The following is a 24,944-nucleotide window of genomic DNA, read 5'->3' as shown; positions in this document are numbered from 1 at the left end:
ATGGTACATATTTACTCTTTTTAAAATAGCAATGCAGGCTGGAATTGACCTATTCCGAATTTTAATGCACAGTAAAGATATTAAACATACAATTAGGTAGTTATTGATATTGTGACAATACTATTAATATGTGACATAAAATATTTTGTATATCTTAAAATATGCACTGCCTCTTTAAGAACTTTGTTTGTAGTCTTATGAAGTGAGTGCAAAAAACAAAAAAACATGTGTCATACTTCTTTCAAAACATGCTGTGCAGCCCCAGAGACAAACACACAATTGCTTGTCATGTAATACTTAAAGGAACCCTATAGTGTCAGGAATACAAAGATAAGATGCATTCATGCCACTGTAGTTCTCGTGTTGCTTTGTAAAGGGGATTTTACTCCCCTTTTTTCTCACGCTGGCGCTGGCCCACCTAATCCTGCCTCCTTGGCTGAGATCAGCAGTTTTGATAAATTCAACCAAGCAAATGCTTTCCCATAGGAAAGCATTTGGAGGCGATTGCACGTGTGACAAATCGCATGCACTGCGCCAGTCAGCGTCTCCTCATACAGATGTGCATTTCTATGGGGAATGTTCAGTGCCTCCATGGAAAATGTGGAGCTGCTGAACATCGTGCAGCACTGACCCAGGAAGCACCTCTAGTGGCCATCTGAATGACTGCCACAGGAGGTGTCCATAGGCAGAAATGTAAACATTTAGCCTTTTCTCTCTTAATTTAAGTATAATTTTGGATATCAATGAGAACAGTGATACAAAAACCAAAACCCTTTCAAAAACATTGGCATATTTTAAAGAAAGATAAGGATTTAAATCAAATACATTTTGTTTTGCTAATGAGAACCTCTCATTTTTGTTTGTGGCATCTTAACTGCTAACAACTGGGGTTTCTGGGACATGTAGTTTAGTTATAAGCTGCCTACTTAGGAAGGCTGTTTATTGAACTACAACAACCCGAAAGCTTTTCTGTGCTTCCTGCCAACCTATATATACAAAGCTGTTATTGGATGCTGAAGTTTAGGAGGGAGAGAAAATAAGGGAGCTGTATGCAGCTACAGTAGTCAGAAAGAAGGAAAGTATTTTAAAATTGGGAAATGGGAGAAGGTGGGACACGAGGCAGAGTTCAGTTGTGGAATGTTACAAAACAGTCACTTTTTGTAAAAAAAAAAAATCTTTATTTAAGAAAAGACAGCTGAGCAGAATAGTTGTCCCAGAGACATCAGAGATATTGCAATACAGGAAATTGCATGTAAATGTCTGTGTTTTTACAATGGGGAAGAAAGGGAAATCACTTCAAAACAGAAGTAAAAAGAATTATAGAAGAATAAAAAAAACATTAGAAAAATAAATAAAAAGATAAAACAAGATAATGCTGCAGCTGGCAGGGAGGTCAGGAGCCCTCAGCAGGTTTCTCTGTTGGCCCAGGTAAGATTCCCATGGCCACCAAGATTTATAGAAAGTAGAAGGGGCATTTCATACCCATGCTGATAATTTAACAAAGTTATTTTTTAATGCAAAAATTATACAAAATTGGGTATGCAACTAGCTATTAAAAAAAAATGATGAAGTACATAAACATTGTGTTACAACCTGGAATGACCCTCTTAACTCCTTAAGGACTGAGCCAAATGTACACGTGAATAGAACAAAACGTAAACAAAACCTGGCATTTACGCTATATGTCTGTCCAACCGTAGTTCGCCTCTTTCATATTAAATGCACCCCCCTTATTATATATCATTTTATTCAGGGGAAACAGGGCTTTCATTTAATATCAAATATTTAGCTATGAAACATAATTTAATATGAAACAAATGGGAGAAAATAAGACATTTTGTTATTTTTTTAGTTCTACATAACATTTTAACTGTCAATGTCATAATACTGTTTGCTTTTACTGCAATAAAATACACATATTTGTATTCAGCAAAGTCTCACATGAAAAACAGTACCCCCTATGTACAGGTTTTATGGTGTTTTGGGAAGTTACAGGGTCAAATATAGCGTGTTACATTTGAAATTGAAATTCGCCAGATTGGTTACGTTGCCTTTGAGACTGTATAGTAGCCCAGGAAATAAATTTACACCCATAATGGCATACCATTTACAATAGTAGACAACCCAAGGTATTGTAAATGGGGTATGTCCAGTCTTTTTTAGTAGCCATTTGGTCACAAACACTGGCCAAAGTTATGACAACCCATGCCTCACTCTCACATGGCCGGGGTGTCGGAAGAGGGCGGATGTGCCGCGGGGGGCTCCCTGGGAGTCCCCCCAACCGCAATCGCCGGCGTGGGATCGCCGGCGACCGGGTAAGTAAGAAAAGACCAGAGGGTGTACAATTACGCCCGGCGGCGTTTAGAGCCGCTTAAAATAGAGCGTAATTGTACGCCCTCCGGTCTTAAGGGGTTAAACGATAGAAATATTTATTTTTTAGATATGTTGTCGTACATAAATGTTTCAGGGATTATATTGTCTATTGTTGCTTCTTTTTACAATATATATGATGTACAAAATGATTGTTGCCTACAGTATCAGTTTCTATTTGAAAGTTTAAAGGAACACTAAGGTCACCATAACAACTTCATCAAAATTAAGTTATTATAGTGCTAGTAAGCTCCCAGGCACTTTCTTACCTGAAGGGGTTAATCCGTTCTCAAACGGTTGAACCCCAAAGGCTGCTTCCAGCGCAGGATCTGCAGTTCCCCAGTGGAATCTGCCTTCTGAAATTGGGTTTCAGTAAGGGCTGAGTACTGCTGGGCAGGAGCACAGCTGATTGGCTAGAGCGGCCAGCTGATGTTTTAAGCTAATCAGTGGCTCCTCATTCGTAAAAATGGCACAGTAACAATTTAATTTTGATGAGATTCTTATGGTGACCGGAGTGTGCCTTTAAAATAATTTTTAGTATTATTATTGAAAGCTAAACCTGATACTCCTATTGTGATGGTCTGTTTTGTAAATTTGCTATAGATTGTAATCCAAACTAAACACATCTAGCAAAATAAGTTAGAACCGAGATGCTGAATACGCTGCGCTTTCTTTGAGCAGCTCAACTTTCACATTCCTTGAAATTCAATTCTCCCCCATTATGTTATGCCTTCACTCAGTTTTCTAAGTACTGATCCTTTATGAAATAGTGCTGTGTTCTTCCTTTTTCTTTATGCATCCCATAAAAAAAAAATATATAATTCCATTAGATAAAGAACTATTATATGAAGTTAAACGCAGGACCCAACAGTACTTTAGTTTCAAATAACCTTTTGAAGTATCCGTACATTACAAACTTCATCTGCTCAGGATTTCCTGTCACGAGCCTTCACTTTAAGTTTCATCGTGTGCTTAGCATACTCATTGCTGTTGACATGAGTTTACAGTGAACAGTAAAACAGGAGCAGTATGTAACTACGTAGTTGTAGAATTCATTTACATTTTTTCTGTCTATTTCATGACGTGAATCTCTGCTCTCAGTAGAGCCTTATTGTTTAAGCAGTAACAGTTTGTGTGTCAAAATGGCCTCTCCGGGGGGTGGGGGTAGACACACAAGGCCTTGAGATACTTTCAATCTATGTTTCCCTCTGTGTTTATGCACCCAGCAGCTTGCTGAACAGTCTGTTTATGGATTTCAAGGCAGCTATTTAATTGCTTCTGGAGTCTGCATCCTTGATATTCTGACACATGTAATTATAGCAAATAATACACATCAGACCACCATGCCTTCTGGTGAAAGAAAAAAAATGTTTATGTGTTTTGAAACTATTACCAATCCTTGACAAGAACACAGCATGTTGTTTACTCTAATAAATTGATTTTGCCTTGACACAACAAAATTTCAAAATTAAATTGAAATCATTGCAAGTTACAGTTTCAACTATTAGTAGTTAATATAATGTTAGGGGAAGTTGATAGGCATGGCAGCTTTTCCATCACTAGTAAAAGCATAAATTAAGACTGAATTTGCAGTCCCGCAAGACACCCACCTGATGATTCTATGAGCTGGTGGAAGCATACGACTCAGATATTGTAAAAACAAGAATTTTTGAAACCATTAAAATTACAAACAAAAACAAAGTGTATTGGCTATGAAGTATACTTCCACAAACTTACATATTTTGCAGTTGTAAACACATAAAGGGACACTCTACTGCCCCAAAACACAAAAATAATTCATTATGTAGTAGATATACCCCAAATGAAAACATGCATGCATTTAATTATGTATTTTTTAATTGGGGTATATCTAAAACAGCCTGCAAAAGCTGCAGATTTGAAGCCTTTAACCCCTTAAGGACACATGACGTGAGATATGTCATGATTCCCTTTTATTCCAGAAGTTTGGTCCTTAAGGGATTAAGCCTTTGCAAACCCTCTCCTTCTTTAAAAAAAAAATCACCAGTCCACCACTGAGGGCTGGTTAGTACTGTGATCACAGTCATCATTGACATCTAGATTAATATTAACTATATGGAAAAGTAAATTCTGCATTATAAATGCTGTAAAGGGGAGGGGGGAGGGGTTCGGACATGTGTACGGAGAGATCCTAAGTTTTAAAATTCTGAGAGAGAAAAAACAAACAAAGTGGAATGGTTCCCCTTAGAATCTCTGTAGACATAATTACAACACTGAGCTGTTCTGGTGCTCAATGTCCAATTTAATGCAGATGAGTGGGAACTAATGAATGAGAAGTTTCAGCCAGAGCAGTCTGATTTCTGTACTCCGCTTTTATAAACTGACACGGCCTTTCCATGATGATGGATATCTGTGCATTGTTCTGTGAAAAAAGAATTCAACATTGTAATGGAGGAGGAAACCATTGTGCTAGCTAGCAGTTTTTACTCTTAAAAAAAGGTGTGTTTCTTGCAGAGAACTGACGGTTCCTCTTTTTTTAAAGGGATCTATAGAGCTAAACCTTGTAGCTTGCATTGAACACCTTTTGTTCTGAAGAAAACTGTAGGGGGTTATTATTGTGTAGATATAACTTTAACTGTTTCAGCACTGGATTGCTCATAAAATGTGCTTTAAAAACATGCATGCAGTTTTTTTGTGTGCGAAATGTAGTGCTTATCTCACTTTTCTGACATTATACCTTTGCTAAATGAATCTTGCAAATTATGAAAGCCAGCTTAAAGGGAAACCACCACTTCTCTGAAAATGACACCAGAGTATACAATATTTACAATGACCTATAATTTGTGTTAAAGGTATACTGTAGGGCCAGTAATAGAAAGCTGTATTCTTGGCACCACTGCTCCCCCTGCCTCCCCTCTAAATAAAGCTTTAAAAAACCCTTTATTTAGTTAGCTTATCCCAGCACTGATGTCCCTCGGCGGCTGGGTCGTGTCTCCGTCCCCTCCTCTGTCTCGTGACGAGCAGGGTCTAATGCGCATGTGCGGCAACTGCCGTGAGCGCACTAGATCTCTCCATAGGAAAGCATTGAATCAATGCCTTCCTATGGGGAAAAATTTGACACTAAAGGACCTCATGCAGAGCATGAGGAGTCAGATACCGGACCAAAGGTTCGTTTCAAAACAGGAAGCCCTCTAGTGGCTGTCTGGTAGACAGTCACTAGAGGCTGACTGAGAGCTGCAATGTAAACATTGCAGTTTCTATGGAACTGCAATGTTTTACATTAGAACACTAAGAGCAATAGGGACAGTGCACCCAGACCACTTCAGTTAGCTGAAGTGGTCTGGGTGCCTATAGTGTCGCTGTAACGTTTTTTCATGAGATGCTCTGTTTTTTTTTAAATGTATAATAACATTTTAGCAATTAATATCCCAAACCAGTTAAGTCCTGGCACAACCTGGGCACATGTTGCATTGAAAAATGTGTCTGTGTCTCTCCCTCTCTTCATTCTCTCTCTGTCCTCACTGACAGATGCAAAGTGCAGAATGTATAACAATAATTGAAAAGAGCCAAGATGGAGGCAATCAGTATCTACAGTTCAGATTTGTGTATTTCTATAACTAATGCTATTTTTCAGATATTTCTTCAATCACATATGCTACACATAATTAAATATAGAGACCTTGTAAACATAATAGTAAAATTCTGGGAAGAATGTTAACAAACGGGTGAAGCATGCAATAAAAGAGGTGAACAATTTAATAGTTATAATAAAATCCTGCACATGCGTTTATGTCAGCCATCATTTCCCAATGATTCTGTGCTTTAGCATTGGAGAAATCTGGGCCTATCTTTTTTTTATTAGCAGTGTTATTTATCTATTATGTAATAATAGACTTGACTCTGCTGTATGATTGTGTAAGTGTATACATGTCTGTCACATGCTGGAAGAGTGGCAGAGTCCACACAAACATGAATTCCTGATACTATAGTCCTGAAGTGACTATTTCAGTGACCGGCCCCCCTCTGGGAATTTTACCTTTTCTTCCATGCTGCGTCCGTCTCAATGCGGCTGGCCCCTCATGGCTCTGCATTCAGGGCTGAGATCGTCAATATTGATAATCTCATCCATTCCAATGTTTTCTAATAGAAATAGATTGGGAGGCTATTGCGCATGCGCAGCAAAACACTGCGCTTCCACAATTATCATCTCCTATGCTCTCTATGGGGAATGTTCATAGTCTCCATTCAGATTGTGCTGCAGTGCTGTCCACTGTGACCATCTGAGGGACTGCACCTAGAGGTGTAACTAGGCAGCATTGTAAACACTACACTGCCTTTTCACTGAAAAGTCAGCGTTTACATTGAAAAGCCTGCAGGATATAGACACCAGCGCCACTACATTAAGCTGTCGTTGTTCTGGTGACTATAGTGTCCCTTTAACTATTTGCTGTTACTCTCTATTTATTACACACATTTTTCGTACACTTTTGCACTTTTAATATAGTTCTCAATCATGGGCTCCTTTCCTTTAGAAAAAAAAAATATCTAAAATAACATAATTTGCAAAAAGAAGTACATATTCGAAGATTTTCTTTCGGCTGTTTATAGAGCTTGGAAAGGTCATGTCCCCGTAATATCTGATTCCTTTTTTGGTATTTGCGGGCATATCTAAGTAAAAACATGGCACATACCACAAACCTGCAATTTCTCTAGTGCAGATTACGTGACTGTAGATTGGATGGAAGCTGAAGGGTTCATCTTCGAGAGAGCACAGTTCTAAAGCCGTCACGTACTCTGCTCCAGAGATCTGAATGTGTTGTATTGCATTACACGACTTCAGTCAAGGACATGCACTCTCCCTGACCAAGCAGCATGGAAAGAAAGTTTCCTCGCAAGGATATGATATCTGTAAGTGTTGTACTTTTCTGAATCCCAAAGCACACAACGAGGGGTGTTGTGTTTTGTATTATAAATCCCTAGTCCTGCTTATGACTTAATACCTCGTTTTCTCACTTGCATAGTCCTTACTACTCTCGAGTCTTGTGGATGTTTGTCATGCTTTTCTTTAAAAGGAGCATACAATCACAATAGGTTGTATGGATATAAAGATAATTTCTGGAACTAAGTTCTAAAACAAATGCAATCATTCTTAATATTCTTCTGGTTTTCGCAGTGATTTTTCTGTATACCTTGTTTAGTATAATCCAGTTTTATCACAACCCAGTTAATTTGTTAATTTCACATACATTCAGAATTAAGAAATAATATAGAAAATGTGTGTATGTTTTTACTTTCCTTTGGACCTGTTGGTAAAAGGATTCAGCTTGGGTGACATAATAAGGGAACAAATCAGTTTGGGCAGGCTGTAGACTTAAAACCATTTAAATCATCACAAATCCATCGCTTTATTTCCTGCCTTCTTTAGTACTCTGTGTTTCTGTATTGATTATACAAAAACAGGCAAAAATACAATATAGTGATATGCGGGCAGTGCATGTAAAAGTACTACGTAATGACACTGATCCGCTTTAACCTCAAGCGCAAAATCAGCTTAGCTTAAACCTAATCAGTTTACAGATCTGTATTGTATGCCCTGCATGCATCGTAGCTGCCAATTATTCCACAGGCTATGTAAACCTTATTTTTAGGCATTTGTGTCCAACAGCCACATGTTTAGCCTTTTTAACACTTCTTTTTTCTATTTTGTTTAAAAAAAAGGGAAGATCGGATTTGTCTGTAACTGCAGGAACATGTATTGTGATGTCAATATACATTTTTTTTTCTATTGGGTCTACTTGGTATATATTGACTATTTTGAAAGTGATAAATGAAACACACAGTACGGTCCGTCGCTTTAGTAGTATTTTATTTCTAAGTTGTAGCATAGATTGTCTTTTCAATATATAAAACTGCAACTAAAGATGATTTGTTTATAATGTTCAAACAGTTGCGCAGTACGATGGGCGATGTTTTACAACTAGTTTATTACATTGCATGGTGGATTTGCTTGAGCAGTTTCTCACACTGGTAGTGATATCCTTAGATAATTGTATCAAACACCATCATCACACAAAGGAAAGGCTATAACAATATCTTCAAACTTTTTCATACACTAATATTTCCTGTGCTTATGCTATCTCAGTGACTCTGCTATATTCAGCTTGATAATCTGACTTGGCTTTAGGTGGGAGGGTGAAAAACGGGGCTGCAGTGTGAGAAAATAGTACTTTAAAAAAAAAAAAATGGACGTACACTACTCCAGCTAACATTTCAAACTTCCAAATAGGGCTGATTTTCTCTTAGCGGGTGTGGCGCTGGCCAGGGGAAGGGTTATTTCAGGGCAATTTAGGGGATGCTATGCCTTATTGCTAACCATTTGTGCAACTGAAAATATAACTTGGTACAGGGCTAAAATGTATTATTTATACAGACTAATCTCTGAAAACATATTGTGGGTTTTGTAGGTGTGAAGCTGTTACACACTCGCATCCCAGAACAAATTTGTAACATAACAAAAAGGGACATTAGTATGTAAAAGAAGGGCATTAGAATGTGGGATTATCCATCCTATTTCGGGACACTTGTTAATTGTGAGTGAAACGGATGCAGTGGAAGTTGTTATTGTAAATATAAAGACAGGTTCAAGAGCAACTTTAATGTGAATAAAACCACTCCGAAGAACAAATAAAGGAAATGTTTTCTGGCGCTAGCCAATAGGTAACTAAAAGCAGTGAGATGTACAGTTTGTTCTTTTAATGTTAGTTAATGCTAATTAATTTAACCCACCTGGTACCATACAAGGAGACACATACACAAATGTGGTTCTATAAATGGAATGACGGTGTATGCCTGCGCTCGTTTGACATTTCTCTCCAAATGACCGAGCATGCACAGGATCTCCTGCAGTGCTATAGAATGATGTCCACCTGGATTTGAAAATGCTGCAGAGGTAGGTATGTTTTTTTACTTACCTCTGCTGCACTGGTCATCCCAATTAGCCCATCACTATGCTAAGGGTATGCAAACCTGTCACTTCCAGAGAGTTGCTTTAAATTAAAGAACTGTATAGACACCCAGACCACTTCATCTCAATGAAGTTGTCTGGTAGCCATGCCCCCAATCAAAGTTTTAAACCTTGCAGAGGAAAACTTTGCCATTTTGCAGGGACAGCAACTTTTTCATTGCAGGGGTAACCTGCCTGTAGAGGCGCTTCTGACAAAATTGAGTAGTAAAATGCTATTCCAAGTAGATGGTCTCTGATAGACCATCTGATTGGTACATCGCTGTGCGCTAGCTGCCAACTATATTTCTATGGGAAAGTATTGGATTGGTTGAGATCATTGATTTCCCTTTTTTGACCCTGGCAGCGGGGGTCCAGTCTCTTACACAGTGACTAGAACACTATACTATACAGATTTGTATTTATAATGCTATAGTGTTCCTTTAAGTAGATGTGTAGAAACTCTGGTGAGAAATAAGAAGTGCATTTTTTTAGATCTGTATAATCCATCATGGTGTTCCTTAAAACTGAGGCAATTTGAATTCATTTTTTTCTTGTTTTTCAAGTGGCTCTCTGCTAGGCCTTCCCAGACATCTTTCAAGATTTTCTTAATTGTTTTTCAAGTCATTCACTACTAGGTTCTCCCAGATTCATTAGAGAATTTGCCATAACTTTTCTTTTTACTTTAGATGATTTTCGTCTTTTTCCATGTAGTCCAAATTCTGAGTTTCTTCAGATATGCTAAGTTTGAGATTCTGCATTACTGTGAGTTACATTTTTCAGTACTTTTTCAGTTTGTCTGAGTAATGTAATATTGATTTTCTTTTTTTTTTTCCATTCTGGAGATTTCTTAAAAATACGCCATAATCAAGCCCTGTCTGTTTCTCAGCATTTATAATTTCAATGAGTTTTACCAGATTCTTGTACTGTTGGCTAAACACACTGCAAACATTGACAGAGGCACCAACCTGATTCACAGAAGGATGCAGAAATGTATCAGTATGCTTTATGCGTGAAGAGTGAGCCTTTTAACAAAAAATTACAAAAGATACAGATTTCAATAAAAATGGGCACTTCTATAAATGAACCTTGTTACACCCCTGGCTATCAATCAGACAACCTGTCTTGTTACTTCCTGGTTTGTTTAGCTAAGTGATGCTAAACTCAAGAGGCAGCAGAGCACCTGCATGTTTCCCATTGAGCTGAATTGAGAAGTCTGTGATGAGACAGAAGTGGGGGCGGAGGGCTTGCAAACGCAGCAGACAAAAGATCTGCAGCTTTTGCAAGTTGTTTTTATATATACCCACAGTTAAATATATGCATAAGTAAATGCATGCATGTCTTTGTCGGGGTATAGCTACTAAACAGTGATTTAGTAAAGCAGTGAAATAGCTTAATTTCATTTTATTATTTGGGCTGTGGAGTGTCACTTTAGATTTTCTTCTTACATGCTGATGACTTTGCGAACTAAAAATATTAAAACATATTTCATAGTTTTTTGTGTTCATTAGCTTGAATTCATACTTCAGTATTTTGATACTGAAATCTTGTATGCTTGCTGAACTTTTAGCACTTATAAACGTATCAGTAATATTTTGCCAGTGCAGAAAGATCTTAACTGAACACTCAACAAAATGGTCACCATAATTCAGAGTAGATTTTTGCAACTGTTTCCTTAGCTGCAACAAAAACTCTAGACACTTATTGTCACAGTTGTTAAAACGTCCCTAACATTCCACAGTGTCTGGCTCAACTCCTCTTTGTCTCTCTTTGTCTCTCAGAGCTGCTGCAGTAACTCTACCTAATGGGCCTTCAGGGCTCCTGTGCAGTGTGGCAAAGGGTGACTGCATGTAAATACTATGTCAGCCTGAGGTTGCTGGGATGGATGTGTCATGGGACACTTGGTTTAAGAGCAGAACAAAAAGTATTGTGGGAACCTTAGGAAAGGTCCATTTAAAAAACAAAACAACTATTTATGGTTTGCAAAACAAAACCAACCACTTCTTCTACGTAGTTGAGGTGGATGTCTTTCTTGCATACAAGATTTAAAAAAAAGGAAGGAGCTGATAGAACCACGTGAGGACTGGAATTTGCCAAAAATGACAGGGTAGCTTTGAAGGAAGACAGGAATCTTGCACTGTGGTTGCTATGGAAACTCCCTAGCTGGTGCTTCTAGGCTGACTAGGGAGTATAGGAACAACGTGACGTGATATCATTCCGTTGCAGTGCTGGCAACAAAGCCAGCATGCCAACTTCACAGGCAGAGCATCTCAAAGAAGACGTCAGGAGGAGCAGAGGACAGCCTTGAGGTGGATGTTACACGAAGAGTAACATCCACGAAGCAACACATTGAATACACCATACATATTTGTGATATATGGTGTAGTCAATGTATATAAAGGCGATTTCAGATGAGTTCATTTTTTCACAACAGATTCACTTTAACAAAGCAAGGACATCATGTGGAAATATTTCTAGAAACCAATGTTTAAAGAAAAAAATTATAATAAACAAACGGAGCTAAACACTAAATTGAACAAAACCAAATTGCACAATTAGGCAGCAATAACTGATTTTGGAGAAATTCTCAATTTCACAACTCCATAATTTTTTTTTCACAACTCCATAATTTTAGCCTAAATGTTGCTATTTAGTTTTCACTTCACTACAATTTAGTGTTTGGTGAATAAACCGACTCAGTTTCATATTGAACAATGATCTAAAATACTATGGGGTTGGGAAGGAAGGAACACAAGAGCTTCTCCCTTGCAGGCTCTAACATCTGCAGGTACATCTGTCGGCAGCATGTAGTGCACGCTGTTGACATATATAAATTATGCAGAGAATTGGAACAGTGTTCTGGGCTGCGGAAGTCATATGTGCTGGGGGTTCAGCTTGCCCCAGCACACAATTAAAATATCTCTGGATGTGCAGTGGTTTAAGCTGAAACACATGACACAGCAAATACAAACTCCTACCACCATGACCACTTCAAAAATCATAAGTGGTTGTGGTGGTTATAATAACCCTTTAATCAATACTTAAATATTAAATATATTATAATGTTAAAGTACATCACAATAGAACTTTCAATGCCCATGGGCGTATGACAATATTGACATAATGCATAATTTAGAAGTCTTGAATAGATCACAATTTTTTAGGAGTATCTGTAAAATTAAGTATATATATATATATATATATGTTAAAAGGCCTGAACTTGTGGAGGCCTGAATTTGTGGGAGGAGTAAGTCCCCTACTTAAACTCCCAGCCCCTACTCACCTCTGCCTTTCAGCTGATTGTTTTGTCCCCATAGCAACCAGCACTTCCTGTCCAGCTTCCCTCCAGAATTTTTTCCTGTTTCCAGCAGTCAGACGTCCTGACCAGTCCTCTGTCCGTTTGAGGCCTTCCACTCGGTTCCCAGTCAAGGTACCCGGTTTCCGGTCACGAGACCGGCACGTTCACGTAAGTTAGGCGTAGGAAATAGCGCCCCGCTATTTCCCGCCGTTCAGGCCTAAAAACGTAGGGGTAGGCTCCCTCTATCATATTCGTACAAATACACGCTTTTTTAACCGATTTCAGTGTTCACGCCAAAACAGACGAACGCTCGGCACTTTATCACTGCTTTTACATATTCGTACGGAAACTACCTAATCTATTATTATTTATATACACAGTAATATTATTACGGGCATTCTCTTATTTCCGTTTGGTCACCCAGGACCAATCTATTTCGTACGATTAAAACACAAACACCTTGCTCTAAATCCATATTCGGCTAGTTCTTATTCAAATAGGCTACAGTATGCACTAAGTTCTATTTCACGAATTCTACTTTTCTTTACGTATATTCCCTGTTCGGTCATATTGCTACTGATACCTTTTTTTGTCAGTTTGGGGATATAATTAGCTTGTTTAAAAATCTGCCTTGTGATTTTTCTTTCTATGTTAACCAGTTAATTTGTTTTACTACTTTTTAAAATATCCACGTCTATCATAAACGTACGGTTTCTATACACTGTGGCAGGATGGCCAGGCTCGTCACAAACTTCAAATGCAACAGTCAGGATAAAATAGTACTGCAGTTTATTGTCACTTTCCACAATATATACAAGGTTGTGCTCTCCCACAAAATAAAACAAAAAGAAAATAAATCCTACTCCAACTTGGAGACTTACTAAACAGTATTACTAACTATCCAACTGGCCAGCTAATCTAGTTCCCAGTTTTAAACAAAATGAAATACAGCACTTTAAGCAGGTTTCACACAGTACCTTTGTCTCAGGCTTAACTGCCTCCTCTCTCCCAGCTGTTAGACTCTCTGATGTCTTCAGAGGCTAACCTTTTAAAACCCTAGTGCTGGTTAATTACATTCACCTGGTATATAACATTCAAGGGGTGACTCCCACCAATTAACCCCATCATGCTGGGAATAGAGAGCACTCCAATCTATTACTAACATAGAAAGCCTCTCTGACCTTGCCACAACACATATTTACCTATTAAACACTTCATTTTGTCACATATACTAATAAATACTGTTTATAAACACAATATCCGGCACATAAACGTCTGTACTATTCATTTTCCATATAATCACGCTGTCACATATTTTTGGCTTTACAGACTGCATCGGTTTCTCGCTTTTTCTGCGCTAAAGTTGTTTATTTCAAGGTCTTTTATTACAGGAACAGGTATTGTATTTTATCACTTTGCATTATAAAGCCATAGGCCTAAAATGTTTACATATTGGTTTTTTTTACTTACCTCCACACCTGTCGTTAACTATGGAATTTTTCTTCGGTTAACCCTTAGCTCCAGTATTATTCTAGGCTTCCCCCGGTTCTACACAGTTAAACCGTTTCACATAACGTAATTTCTTTATGTCAAACCAAGGTATAGTTCACAACTCGTTTGTTACTACACCTCATATAAAACCTATCACGGTCTCAAGTTCATTACTACTTTTCCACAGGCTTACGCCCACGGTACGTTAATTCTTTACTATTATTTCTACTCAGACATACGGTCATACAGCCATCAGGCTCCGGAAAACACCAAAACCTGACCCGGTACTCAGCCATACCTTCAGGTACTTACGACTATACCCAAATACGTCCAATCGTCACCCCAAGGCCTCATCCAGCCTTCTCACAAATATCTATTTCAGCTCAGTCACACACTTAAACCTTCCAGATCCCTCAATGCAGGATCTCACGTTGCGCCCCTAACAAACAACCTACTCCCAATTCAAATCATACGCCACCACGATACGCATAAATACGTCAACATCTGTCTTAAAGCCTCAGGACTCTTCCTCAAGGACAGCATAAGACGAGACTTACCACACTTATTACCACCAGAAGGTTCCAGATACCATTAGCAAGAAGTCAAGGTTAGTATCTACACAACATTCCAGTCCTCTCACCTTATCCTTAAATATACAATCGAACTGGCTACAGGGTCTAGGCTAATGCCTTAGCGCACCCTATCAGAAAACCCGTCCCAGCGAGGCCTTCCATCCCCCCCCACCTCAACACGGAGGTACGGCCCCACGCCCAAATCATAGTTACAAGCCTCGCATGCCCTACTACAGGGCGCTAGTCAGGGCCTCACCTGTCACGGCCACACGTTTTGATTTCTCTCTACTGTCACCGAGAGGCCAACATCCCGCCACCACGTCTGTGGCAACTACGTCATAAGCCAAATCATAGGTAGAGCCTCTCACCGCCACTTGGCATTAGCAGGGCCTCACCTATCCAAACATTCAACAGTTAAGTTTTTCGCTTTGGCATCTAGCATTACAGTCCAGTTCTTCCATATACACCACCCCACATACCCTGCCTACTTACCTTATGCCCCTTCTAATATATCTTTCACATAATCATTCCTTTTAGAATGTCCCAAGAACCTATTCCAACCAAAGAATTGACAGAAGAAACTCCATTCACGCCTACCAGACCCGGGTCTCCAGGCGAATCACTCACTCTTTCAAACCCCACGTCCTTGAGAGCATGGACTATTCCCAAAATTACGTCCGAGCTTAGGCTCAGGGGAATCCCCTTTCCGGCCACAGCTAGGAAGGCTGAACTTTATAGGCTACTTACTCACCAAGCCCCCGAGCCCAGGCCAGGGACTAGCTCTCAAGGACAACCACCAAGCAACAGCACGGCCACCCAGGATACCCTGGCAGAGATCTTGGCCAATCTACAGACCCTCAATAGCAGGCTATCTAAGGTGGAAAGCGCCATCTCCTCCCCAGGTACTACCACGGTAGTCCCAGTCGCTTTCACGGCTGTACCTACTATACCAACATGCCCTCCTATACTCCCCCCTCCAGCACCAGGCACAGCCATTACACCATTTGAGTCACCAGCACACTCCGTCCCTGACTCTATCAGGAAAGATATCCTAGACGGGAAGGATGTGTGTCTGGTGTCCTTGCTCATAGCCTCACAGGATGTACTTGAGAACAAGGCATTCAATTACGGTGATATCTCTGTGGTGCTCAAGACAAGGGATCCCAGGCTTAATCATCTGGTGGATTATCTCACCACAGGGTTCACTAAAGGGTTTCTCACGGGTATTGTAGCCATTCCCCCAGGTACACTAGAATGCCCTAATCTCCAGTCAGCACGTTTAGACCCAGTCTCCATAGACACTCTCATTGCCTCTGAAATCACCAACGGTTTCATGATCGGCCCCTTCACCTCTTCACCATTCTCCTCCTGGCGCACTAACCCCATTGGTATTGCTATTCACAAATATTCTAAAAAAAAAAAAACCAAAAAAAAAAGTCTAATTATTGATTTATCGGCACCGCACTCCTCTTTTGTTCCAAGCATAAACGCACTCATTCCAGCAGACAAATTCTCACTTCAGTACGTAACCATCGACGACGCCATACAGTCCATCATATCATCTGGTAATCGACCCTGGCTTAGCAAAACGGACATCACAAACGCGTTTAAATTACTACCCATGCACCCCTCACTCTGGCACTTACACGGTGTTAAATGGCGAGGGAAATATTACTTCTCTACACGACTCACTTTCGGTTCTCGAAGCAGCCCCAAACTGTTCGACATTTTCGCAGAGTCACTATGCTGGCTGCTTCTGAACGTCACCAGGTGTCACTCCGTTATCCACTACCTCGACGACTTTTTACTAATAGAGCCAGGGTCACCTTCACCCACAGCAATCAGAAGCACTACTGCACTATTTTCCACACTTGGAGTCCCTTTGTCCACAGCCAAAACTATAGGCCCCACAACTAAATTGACCTTTCTGGGGATAGAACTGGACTCGGTTAACCTCAGAGCTAGCCTCCCCCACGACAAACTGTCACGTTTGAGAGGGGAGATGACTTGTTCCTGCGGAATGATGTTTGCACTAGAAAATAACTTCAGTCCCTTCTCGGATCCCTGAACTTTGCGATGCGCATCATTCCGCAGGGAAGGTCTTTCATATCCAGACTCCTTTGCCTGCTGCACGGAGTTCCGGACTCTGGCACAGTTTCTTTGGACCCCCACGCCAAGGCTGACTTGGGGGAAGTTTTTGAAGGACTGGAATGGAATCTCCATGTTTATTCCCCCTCTCTCCACCTCTTCACCCATCATCCACACAGACGCAGCAGCCAATACCGGTTTTGCAGCCATTTTTGGGAACCACTGGTTCAGGGGCCATTGGCCCACTGATACGGATGCCTTGCCAGGATTCAGAGAGACCTCAGCACTATTTGAAATTTATCCCATTGTGGCGGCCGCACACACCTGGGGTCATCTCTGGTCTGGCAAGGCAGTCAAATGCTACTCTGATAACTCGGCAGCTTGCGAAATCGTGAACAAAGGGCGATCATCTTCCCTGACCATCATGCGGCTGATTCGCAAGCTGACCTGGTTGGCAGCATCCGGCCAGTTTCACTTAGTTTGTTTTCACATCCCGGGTATTCACAACACGGCCGCTGACGCTCTTTCTCGTTCTCAATTTCAGGCATTTTCTCAGGCACTCCCAACGGCTCACCTACAACCATCCAGGACACCATGGTTCCACGATCTAATCCTGGATTAAGCACACTCTTGAACCACGCTAGAGCACTCACTCACCAAGCATTATCACCAAACACGGCTATCACTTACAATAGGGCTCTTAATATATTTAATAAATTCACAGCAGAGTTCGGTTTACAAGGTGACTTCTCTATTCAAACCATGGTGGCTTTTGCCTCTTTTTTCCACCTACACCTTAAACTATCTCACAACACCATTAAACTATATCTCACGGGGGTCCAGCACCACAGCCTCACCTTTTTTTCCTAACAACACACCTTTCCTGTCTTCATACCCCGTCAAAAAGGTTTTGAAAGGAATATCAAAGGTTTCACCTCCACTCTCTACCATTAGATTACCTATAGATGGGCCTATCTTCAGGTCACTTGGCAATCTCCTTGACACAGCCCCATTCGACATCGGCACAAATACGGTGATCAAATCTGCTTTATATCTCGCTTTCTACGGTTTTCTCAGACCTAGAGAGTTCACCGTAATTTGTCAAGGAGATACGAAGCTAAGACTTAAAATATCACACCTCACTAAAATAGAGGATCACTACCAACTTTCGATCCCTACAACTAAAACCAACCGGTCACTACACCCTACTATAATTCCTCTCTTCCCTACTGATAATGCCTGGTGTCCGGTAAAAGTACTAGACCACCTACGGTCAACTCTGCACGGTCACCTACTGGACTCTCCGCTCTTAACACTACAAGGGCACCCGTTAACCACAGCAAAATTGATGGTTCATATCAGAATTCTGTTATCTAAGCTCGGACACAACCCGATTGCATTCTCTAGGCACTCCTTCCGTATAGGAGCAGCCTCTAGCACTAACACACCGGTCCATATCATCAAGAGACTGGGGCGGTGGAAATCCTCCATATATACTGCATATATTCCACAGCCGGAGAAAGAGCTTCGCCAAGCTTTCAGCAACTTGGTTTTGTAAAAAATGCAATAAAGTGTGTATTTCTCTAATTTATCTTTTTGCCCTCTTTTATTTACAGGCCCACTCGTACGTTGGTTTCGGCACACCACAACCAACTTTGCTCACAGTTACTATCCATTACGTATTTAAATTCCGAGCACAAGTTAAAAGGCCTGAACTTGTGGAGGCCTGAATTTGTGGGAGGAGTAAGTCCCCTACTTAAACTCCCAGCCCCTACTCACCTCTGCCTTTCAGCTGATTGTTCCCACCCACCTACACCCTGTTATAATTACATTCTCCTTGGTGGGCCCTCTTTTATTTACAGGCCCACTCGTACGTTGGTTTCGGCACACCACAACCAACTTTGCTCACAGTTACTATCCATTACGTATTTAAATTCCGAGCACAAGTTAAAAGGCCTGAACTTGTGGAGGCCTGAATTTGTGGGAGGAGTAAGTCCCCTACTTAAACTCCCAGCCCCTACTCACCTCTGCCTTTCAGCTGATTGTTCCCACCCACCTACACCCTGTTATAATTACATTCTCCTTGGTGGGCCCTCTTTTATTTACAGGCCCACTCGTACGTTGGTTTCGGCACACTACAACCAACTTTGCTCACAGTTACTATCCATTACGTATTTAAATTCCGAGCACAAATATATATATATATATATATATATATATAGTTTCCCCTATAGTTCACCATTAATCTTAATGGAGGCTTCTATAAATAAGTACCTCCAGAGCTTACTTAGTCTTGGCTGATGCAAGCCTGTAATAGGTTTTATAATGGCAATGTATTGAGGAAACGGAAGAAAACTACAAAGGAATCATAAACAAATCACACAGGTATAGCTTTAATGAGGATAAAGCAGTAGTGTAATCAGTTTAATTGTACATTTCTAATTTTTGTCCATTTTAGCCTACAATTTACAGATTGCCTTGTCATTTCTCCAGACTTCCAACTATAGTGAATAAACCTCCTTAATGTATGTAACTATACCTGATTGATCACTGCTAAAGAAAATACATTTGAGGATATGGAAGGTGCAGAAAGTCAATGTAAAAAAATTATCTGTGTATTATATTAGGTGATGATGGTGGTAATACACAAAAATAGAATATTATCCTTTTACACCTATTGGTTGTGGTGCTGGAAAAAATGATAATGTAGGTAAATAATGCAGTTCCCCAACATTAAAACAGATTCATATGTAACAGGAAGAGTAGGCCTCATAGGAGTGTTTTGCTTCTTTTAAAATACACCTGTAGTAAATAAATAAATATATTTATTTATAATGCTGGATTGTTTTTTGGCCCCTTTACATCATGTCGTGCCTCCCTCAACTTAAAGGAACACTCCACTCTAGATAAATCAAGATAAATAAATAAAAAAACACTGTTTAGTAGATATATCCCTAATGAAAAGTTGCATGCTTTTAATTATACATTTATAAATTGGGTTTATATCTAAAAACTGTTTGTAAACTCTGCATTTCGCTTGTCTGCTGCCTTTGCAAACCCTCCCCTTCTAACCCCACCAACACTTTCTGTGGCTGTCCAATCACAGACTCCCTAATCTTGCTCAATGAGAAAACTTTACAAGGAAGATGCTATAAGCAATTCATGTCTCTTGAGTATAACTCCACTGAGCTAACTAAGTACCAGGAAGTAACAGGATCTGTTGTCAGTTTGAAAGCCAATGGGGTGTAACCAGGTTAATTTTTTTTAAAGGGTCAATTTCTATTGAAATCGGCACTTTTTGCTAAATGAAAAAATAGGACACACTCATCACACAGAAAGCTTTTCACCAAGCTAAGAGCTTTAGGGGTCTGGAGTGTGCCTTAAAAACACTTGTCAACAAAATTTCAAGGGACAGGAAGTATAAATGACAGTGACAAGTCACAGAAGCAGATCTACCTTAATGGAGCACGGGTAATAATCAAAATGTTTTGGGCATCCAAAATGTACTTTGTCAAGATGTCGACAATGACCTCGATAAAATAAGTGTTGGATGCACAAAACGCATAGATCGTTCCTGTACCCCACTAAGCTAGATCTGCTGCTGTGAGTTGTGACTGCCATTGATACGTTCTTCTCATTGAAATATTGTTTGCAGGAGTGTTCTATAATTAATAAAGATGGATTTTAATACGTGCAAAAATCTGCTTTGAACTCTTGACTATATGTAACTTATGACAATGAGAAGAGCTATATATTCCTTCTTAAGCATAAAAATAACTAAATAGAAAATGAAGCGTGTAACGGATCGACGGGCACCCCGACTGGGTACCTCCGTTGAAGGATGCTCCTAGCGCTTCCTGAGGACTCCAAGCCCTGCAGCAGACACCACAACCACCGAACCGGAGAAGCATACGAATGCTCTCAAGCATATGAATGCTGTAAACAGCTGAACAGGAAAAGCATACAATCCGCTTACACAACTGGCAATCAGCATACAATTCAATTCCCCCAATAACGAGATGACACTTCGTTTTGAGGTCAAGCAGAACTGACTGTACTGGCACATACAGCCTCTTTTATTCCCAATCCACAAACTTAGTACTGCCCACAGGGTTTTACAGAACAACCAATCAATCCGTACAATACACACAGACACTCCCACACAAAATCCTCCCCTCTGCCTGTGATATGATTACTGAACACAATTGTTTATATAATTATTACAGGCAGAGAAATACAGTTTTTACCAAATATTAATAACTTCCAAAATATACATGCCACAAACATAACAATATTCGAACTCAGCACACTTTAATTATAAACATAGTCAAAATTCAGCCAATTCCATCCAGGGGTTAAAAAGTTAAGGGAAAGTCCTATTTGACCAAATGAAGCATGGCTTTTCTGCCCAAAACCAGTTTCACAGAGTCTTCTATCCTGGAGATAATTGGGAAGTAATCCAATTATCTCCAAAGGACAGAGGCAAAACTCCATTAGCCACATGGTAGCAAAATACAATAAAATACATAAAAATATATAACTATGCAGCTATTGCATAAAACATATCCCCAGATACCGTATATACTCAAGTAAACGACAAGTTTTTCAGCACATTTTTTGTGCTGAAAAACCCCAACTCGGTTTATACTCGAGTCAGAGTCTGTATTATGGCAATTTGCATTGCCATAATACAGACTGGGGGAGAGGGGGGCTGGCAGAGCTGTACTTACCTTTCCTGCAGCTCCTGTCAGCTCTCTCCTCCTCCGCGCCGTCCGTTCAGCACCTCGGTCAGCTCCCAGTGTAAGTGGCTCTCGCGAGACTTACACTGGGAGCTGACAGAGGGAGCTGCACAGACCGCGCGGAGGAGGAGAGAGCTGACAGGAGCTGCAGGAAAGGTAAGTACAGCTCTGCCAGCCCCCCTCTCCCCCCCACTGAACTGCCAATGACACTGGACCACCAGGGAAGGAGCCTCCCTCCCTGGCCAGCTAGCAAGCAGGGAGGTAGGACGAAAAAAAAAAGATAATTAAAAAAAAAAAAAAATTAATAATAATTAAATAATAAATAATAATAATAAAAAATAATAATATTTTTTTTTTAAAAATAATAATTAATAATATATCAAATGCCCACCCCCACCAACACATACACAAACACACACTGCATCACACACTGCATCGCACACTCACACTTCATTCATATACACACACTGCACTCACACACACACTGCACTCACACACACACACTGCACTCATACACACTGCACTCATACACACTGCACTCATACACACACACTGCATTCATTATATACACACACTGGAAATAAATATTCAATTAATATATATACACACACACACTGCACTCATACACACACACACTGCACTCATACACACACACACACACTGCACTCATACACACACACACTGCACTCACGCACTGCACTCATCCGCGCACTGCACTCATACGCGCACTGCACTCATACGCGCACTGCACTCATCCGCACACTGCATTCATACGCACACACTGCATTCATTATATACACACACTGTAAATAAATATTCAATTAATATAATTTTTTTAGGATCTAATTTTATTTAGAAATTTACCAGTAGCTGCTGCATTTCCCACCCTAGTCTTATACTCGAGTCAATACGTTTTCCCAGTTTTTTGGGGTAAAATTAGGGGCCTCGGCTTATATTCGGGTCGGCTTATACTCGAGTATATACGGTAGCTTAGATCTGAGTGCACATTATGACTGAATGGCGCTCAGATCACATACATACAGTTCAATTGCCATGGAGCCTTTCACAGTCTTTCGTTATACGAATGGGCTCCATGGCATAGCGATCTGGGGTAACACTGCTCACATAGGGAAAGTACAGAATGACCCGGCTTTCGGGTCTTTGCAGGGGAAAATCAAGCATTTTAACATGGGGCCATAGTCACAGGGCAGGAGGCTGGCAATCAGTCTTCTCCAATGCCCAGTGGCGAGGCTGGTTTCGCCACAAAGCGCTTTAAAGGAACACCACAGGATCAGGAACACAAACATGTATTCCTGACCCTATAGTGTTTAACCCACCATTTAGGTGGCTTGCCCCCCTTTGGAAGGAATTCAAAGTCACCTTAATTCCAGTGCTGCGCAGCCCCGCCGGCGCTAGCTCCGCCCCCTTGGTGACATCATCAGAATTGCCGATTTTAAGCCAATCCAATGCTTTCCCTGTTTGGCTGAAATCAGCAATAGGGCGTGGCCCTTTTGGCCAATCAGCACCTCCTCATAGAGATGCATTGAATCAGTGCATCTCTATGAGGAAAATTCAGCGTCCCCATGCAGGGTGTGGAGAAGCTGAACGGCAGTGCTGCCTACTGTGCAGCACTGAGCCAGGAAGCACCTCCAGTGACCATCTGAGGAGTGGCCACTTGGAGGTGTCCCTAGGGGCAATGTAAACACTGCCTTTTCTCTTAAAAGGCAGTGTTTGCATAAAAATGCCTGAAGGCAAGGATTATACTCACCAGAACAACTGTAGTTGTTCTGTAGAAGCTGTAGTTGTTCTGGTGACTATAGTGTCCCTTTAATGTGGTTTATGCCATGCATAAGATCTCTCTGGGTTTATCTAGCTGCATTGCAGAGAACAAGTATTTTGTGGTTAAAGGGACTGTTTCAGTTTATTTTCTACAGCTCTGTGTTCCTATTAACTGAAGAAATTCTGAATAGCATTTTTCTTTAGGGGACATTTGAAACTGGACTTGTTATGTTACTCCTGCACTAGGTGTTCTAAAAAGTGAATGTCGATCTATAGAACAGTGTGTTCAAAGTCTGTCTAACAAACACCAACAAATCATGTGCAAAAACACTGAAATACATTACATACAAAATGCACAATAACTCTACGCTTACGGCTGGTATTTAGTTGAAATGTAAAATTTTTGAAGGAGAACGATCACTTTTCTGGAATCCACACTACTGAATAAACAATTGTAAAGTACCTATAACTTATATTAAAACTTTTTTTTTTATGAAATGCTCGGTTTAATTAAACATTTATATTACATATTTAGGCACCCGGGCACCAGGTCACTGTTGTAATGTAGAGCTGTATTGGTTATGTTACTTTGAGTGTTGCTTTAATGCACTGAACAGCAAATTGTAGTGACCTGAAAACTGAATTGCAAAATTTAGTCCTACAGGGTTCTTTACTGCAGTGTTAATTCAAAGTGAATTTAAATTTTAAAGGAACACCATAGGGTCAGGATTGCAAACATGTATTCCTGGCCCTATAGTATTAAATACACCATCTAGCCCCCCCTCCTGCCCCACCCCCCCTTTCACCCTAAATGTAGTAAAATCTTACCTTTATTCCAGTCTGCTGGAAGAGATGATCTCAGCCAATCACAAGGTTTTAACCATAGGAAAGCATTGGACTGGCTGAGATTGTCAATTTTGATGATTTCAGCCATTGAATCAATGCATCTCTTGAAAGTTCAGTATCTCAAAGCAGAAGGTGGAGACACTGAATGTCGGTGCTGCACACTGTGCAGCACTGCTCCAGGAATTACCTCTAGTAGCCATCTGGGGAGTGGCCACTGAAAAGAAAGTGTTTCCTACAAAAAAGCTGCAGGAACGGACTATACTCACCAGAAAAACTAAATTAAGCTGTAGTTGTTCTGGTGATTACAGTAACCCTTTAAGGCCGGCGTAGCTGAGTGGAAAGCATAACTGTGTTGTTGAATTTTTCCAGCTTGGCTGTTTGTGTGTCTATAGTAAAGTTGGACAATGTTTCCAAATCAGCACTTTCTGCCCCAACTTCCGTTTTTACTTCACTACAGTTCTCTGTTACGTGAATACATTGCAGTGATTTTCAATGCCTGTAGTTAATCCTCCTCTGCCTTAAGCAGTTTGCCCATCGAGCTTGAGTCCACTCCTGCTAAGTAATTTAAGTAGCTCTTTTTATCTGAATGGGTTTGTGTTGTATGTTCCTGTTTTATCTTATTGTAACCTTCTGCACTGCCAGCTAAGTTGGCGAAGTTGCGAATTAGCAGCAATAATGTTATTCTATTCTAGAACAGAGGCCGAGCCTATCGGTGTGTGCCAGTTATGGAGGTTTTCCTGCACTACGTTGAAAGATGTTTTTAGTTGCCAATGGTTTATTCT

At 40.4% G+C, this 24,944-nt stretch overlaps 1 protein-coding gene across 14 annotated transcripts in view; it reads left to right on the top strand.

Annotated features, from left to right (window-relative positions):
• SLC4A7 (solute carrier family 4 member 7) overlaps window positions 1-24,944 on the top strand; it is a 551,990-nt gene that overhangs the window by 41,146 nt on the left and 485,900 nt on the right. Inside the window, exon 1 of one of the 14 annotated variants that reach the window (XM_063452195.1) lies at window positions 7,170-7,257. The exons of the other annotated variants lie outside the window; for them this stretch is intronic. Coding sequence (XP_063308265.1) covers window positions 7,222-7,257 — 36 coding nt within the window. The 5' untranslated portion in view covers window positions 7,170-7,221. Of the gene's footprint in view, window positions 1-7,169; window positions 7,258-24,944 lie in introns of those variants that run through there. 14 annotated transcript variants of the gene reach the window in all.

The sequence above is a fragment of the Pelobates fuscus genome, chromosome 4, assembly GCF_036172605.1.
Source record: "Pelobates fuscus isolate aPelFus1 chromosome 4, aPelFus1.pri, whole genome shotgun sequence".
Lineage (NCBI taxonomy): Eukaryota > Metazoa > Chordata > Amphibia > Anura > Pelobatidae > Pelobates > Pelobates fuscus.
The sequence above is the reverse complement of the archived record's forward strand: the minus strand, read 5'-3'. Positions and strand labels throughout refer to the sequence as shown.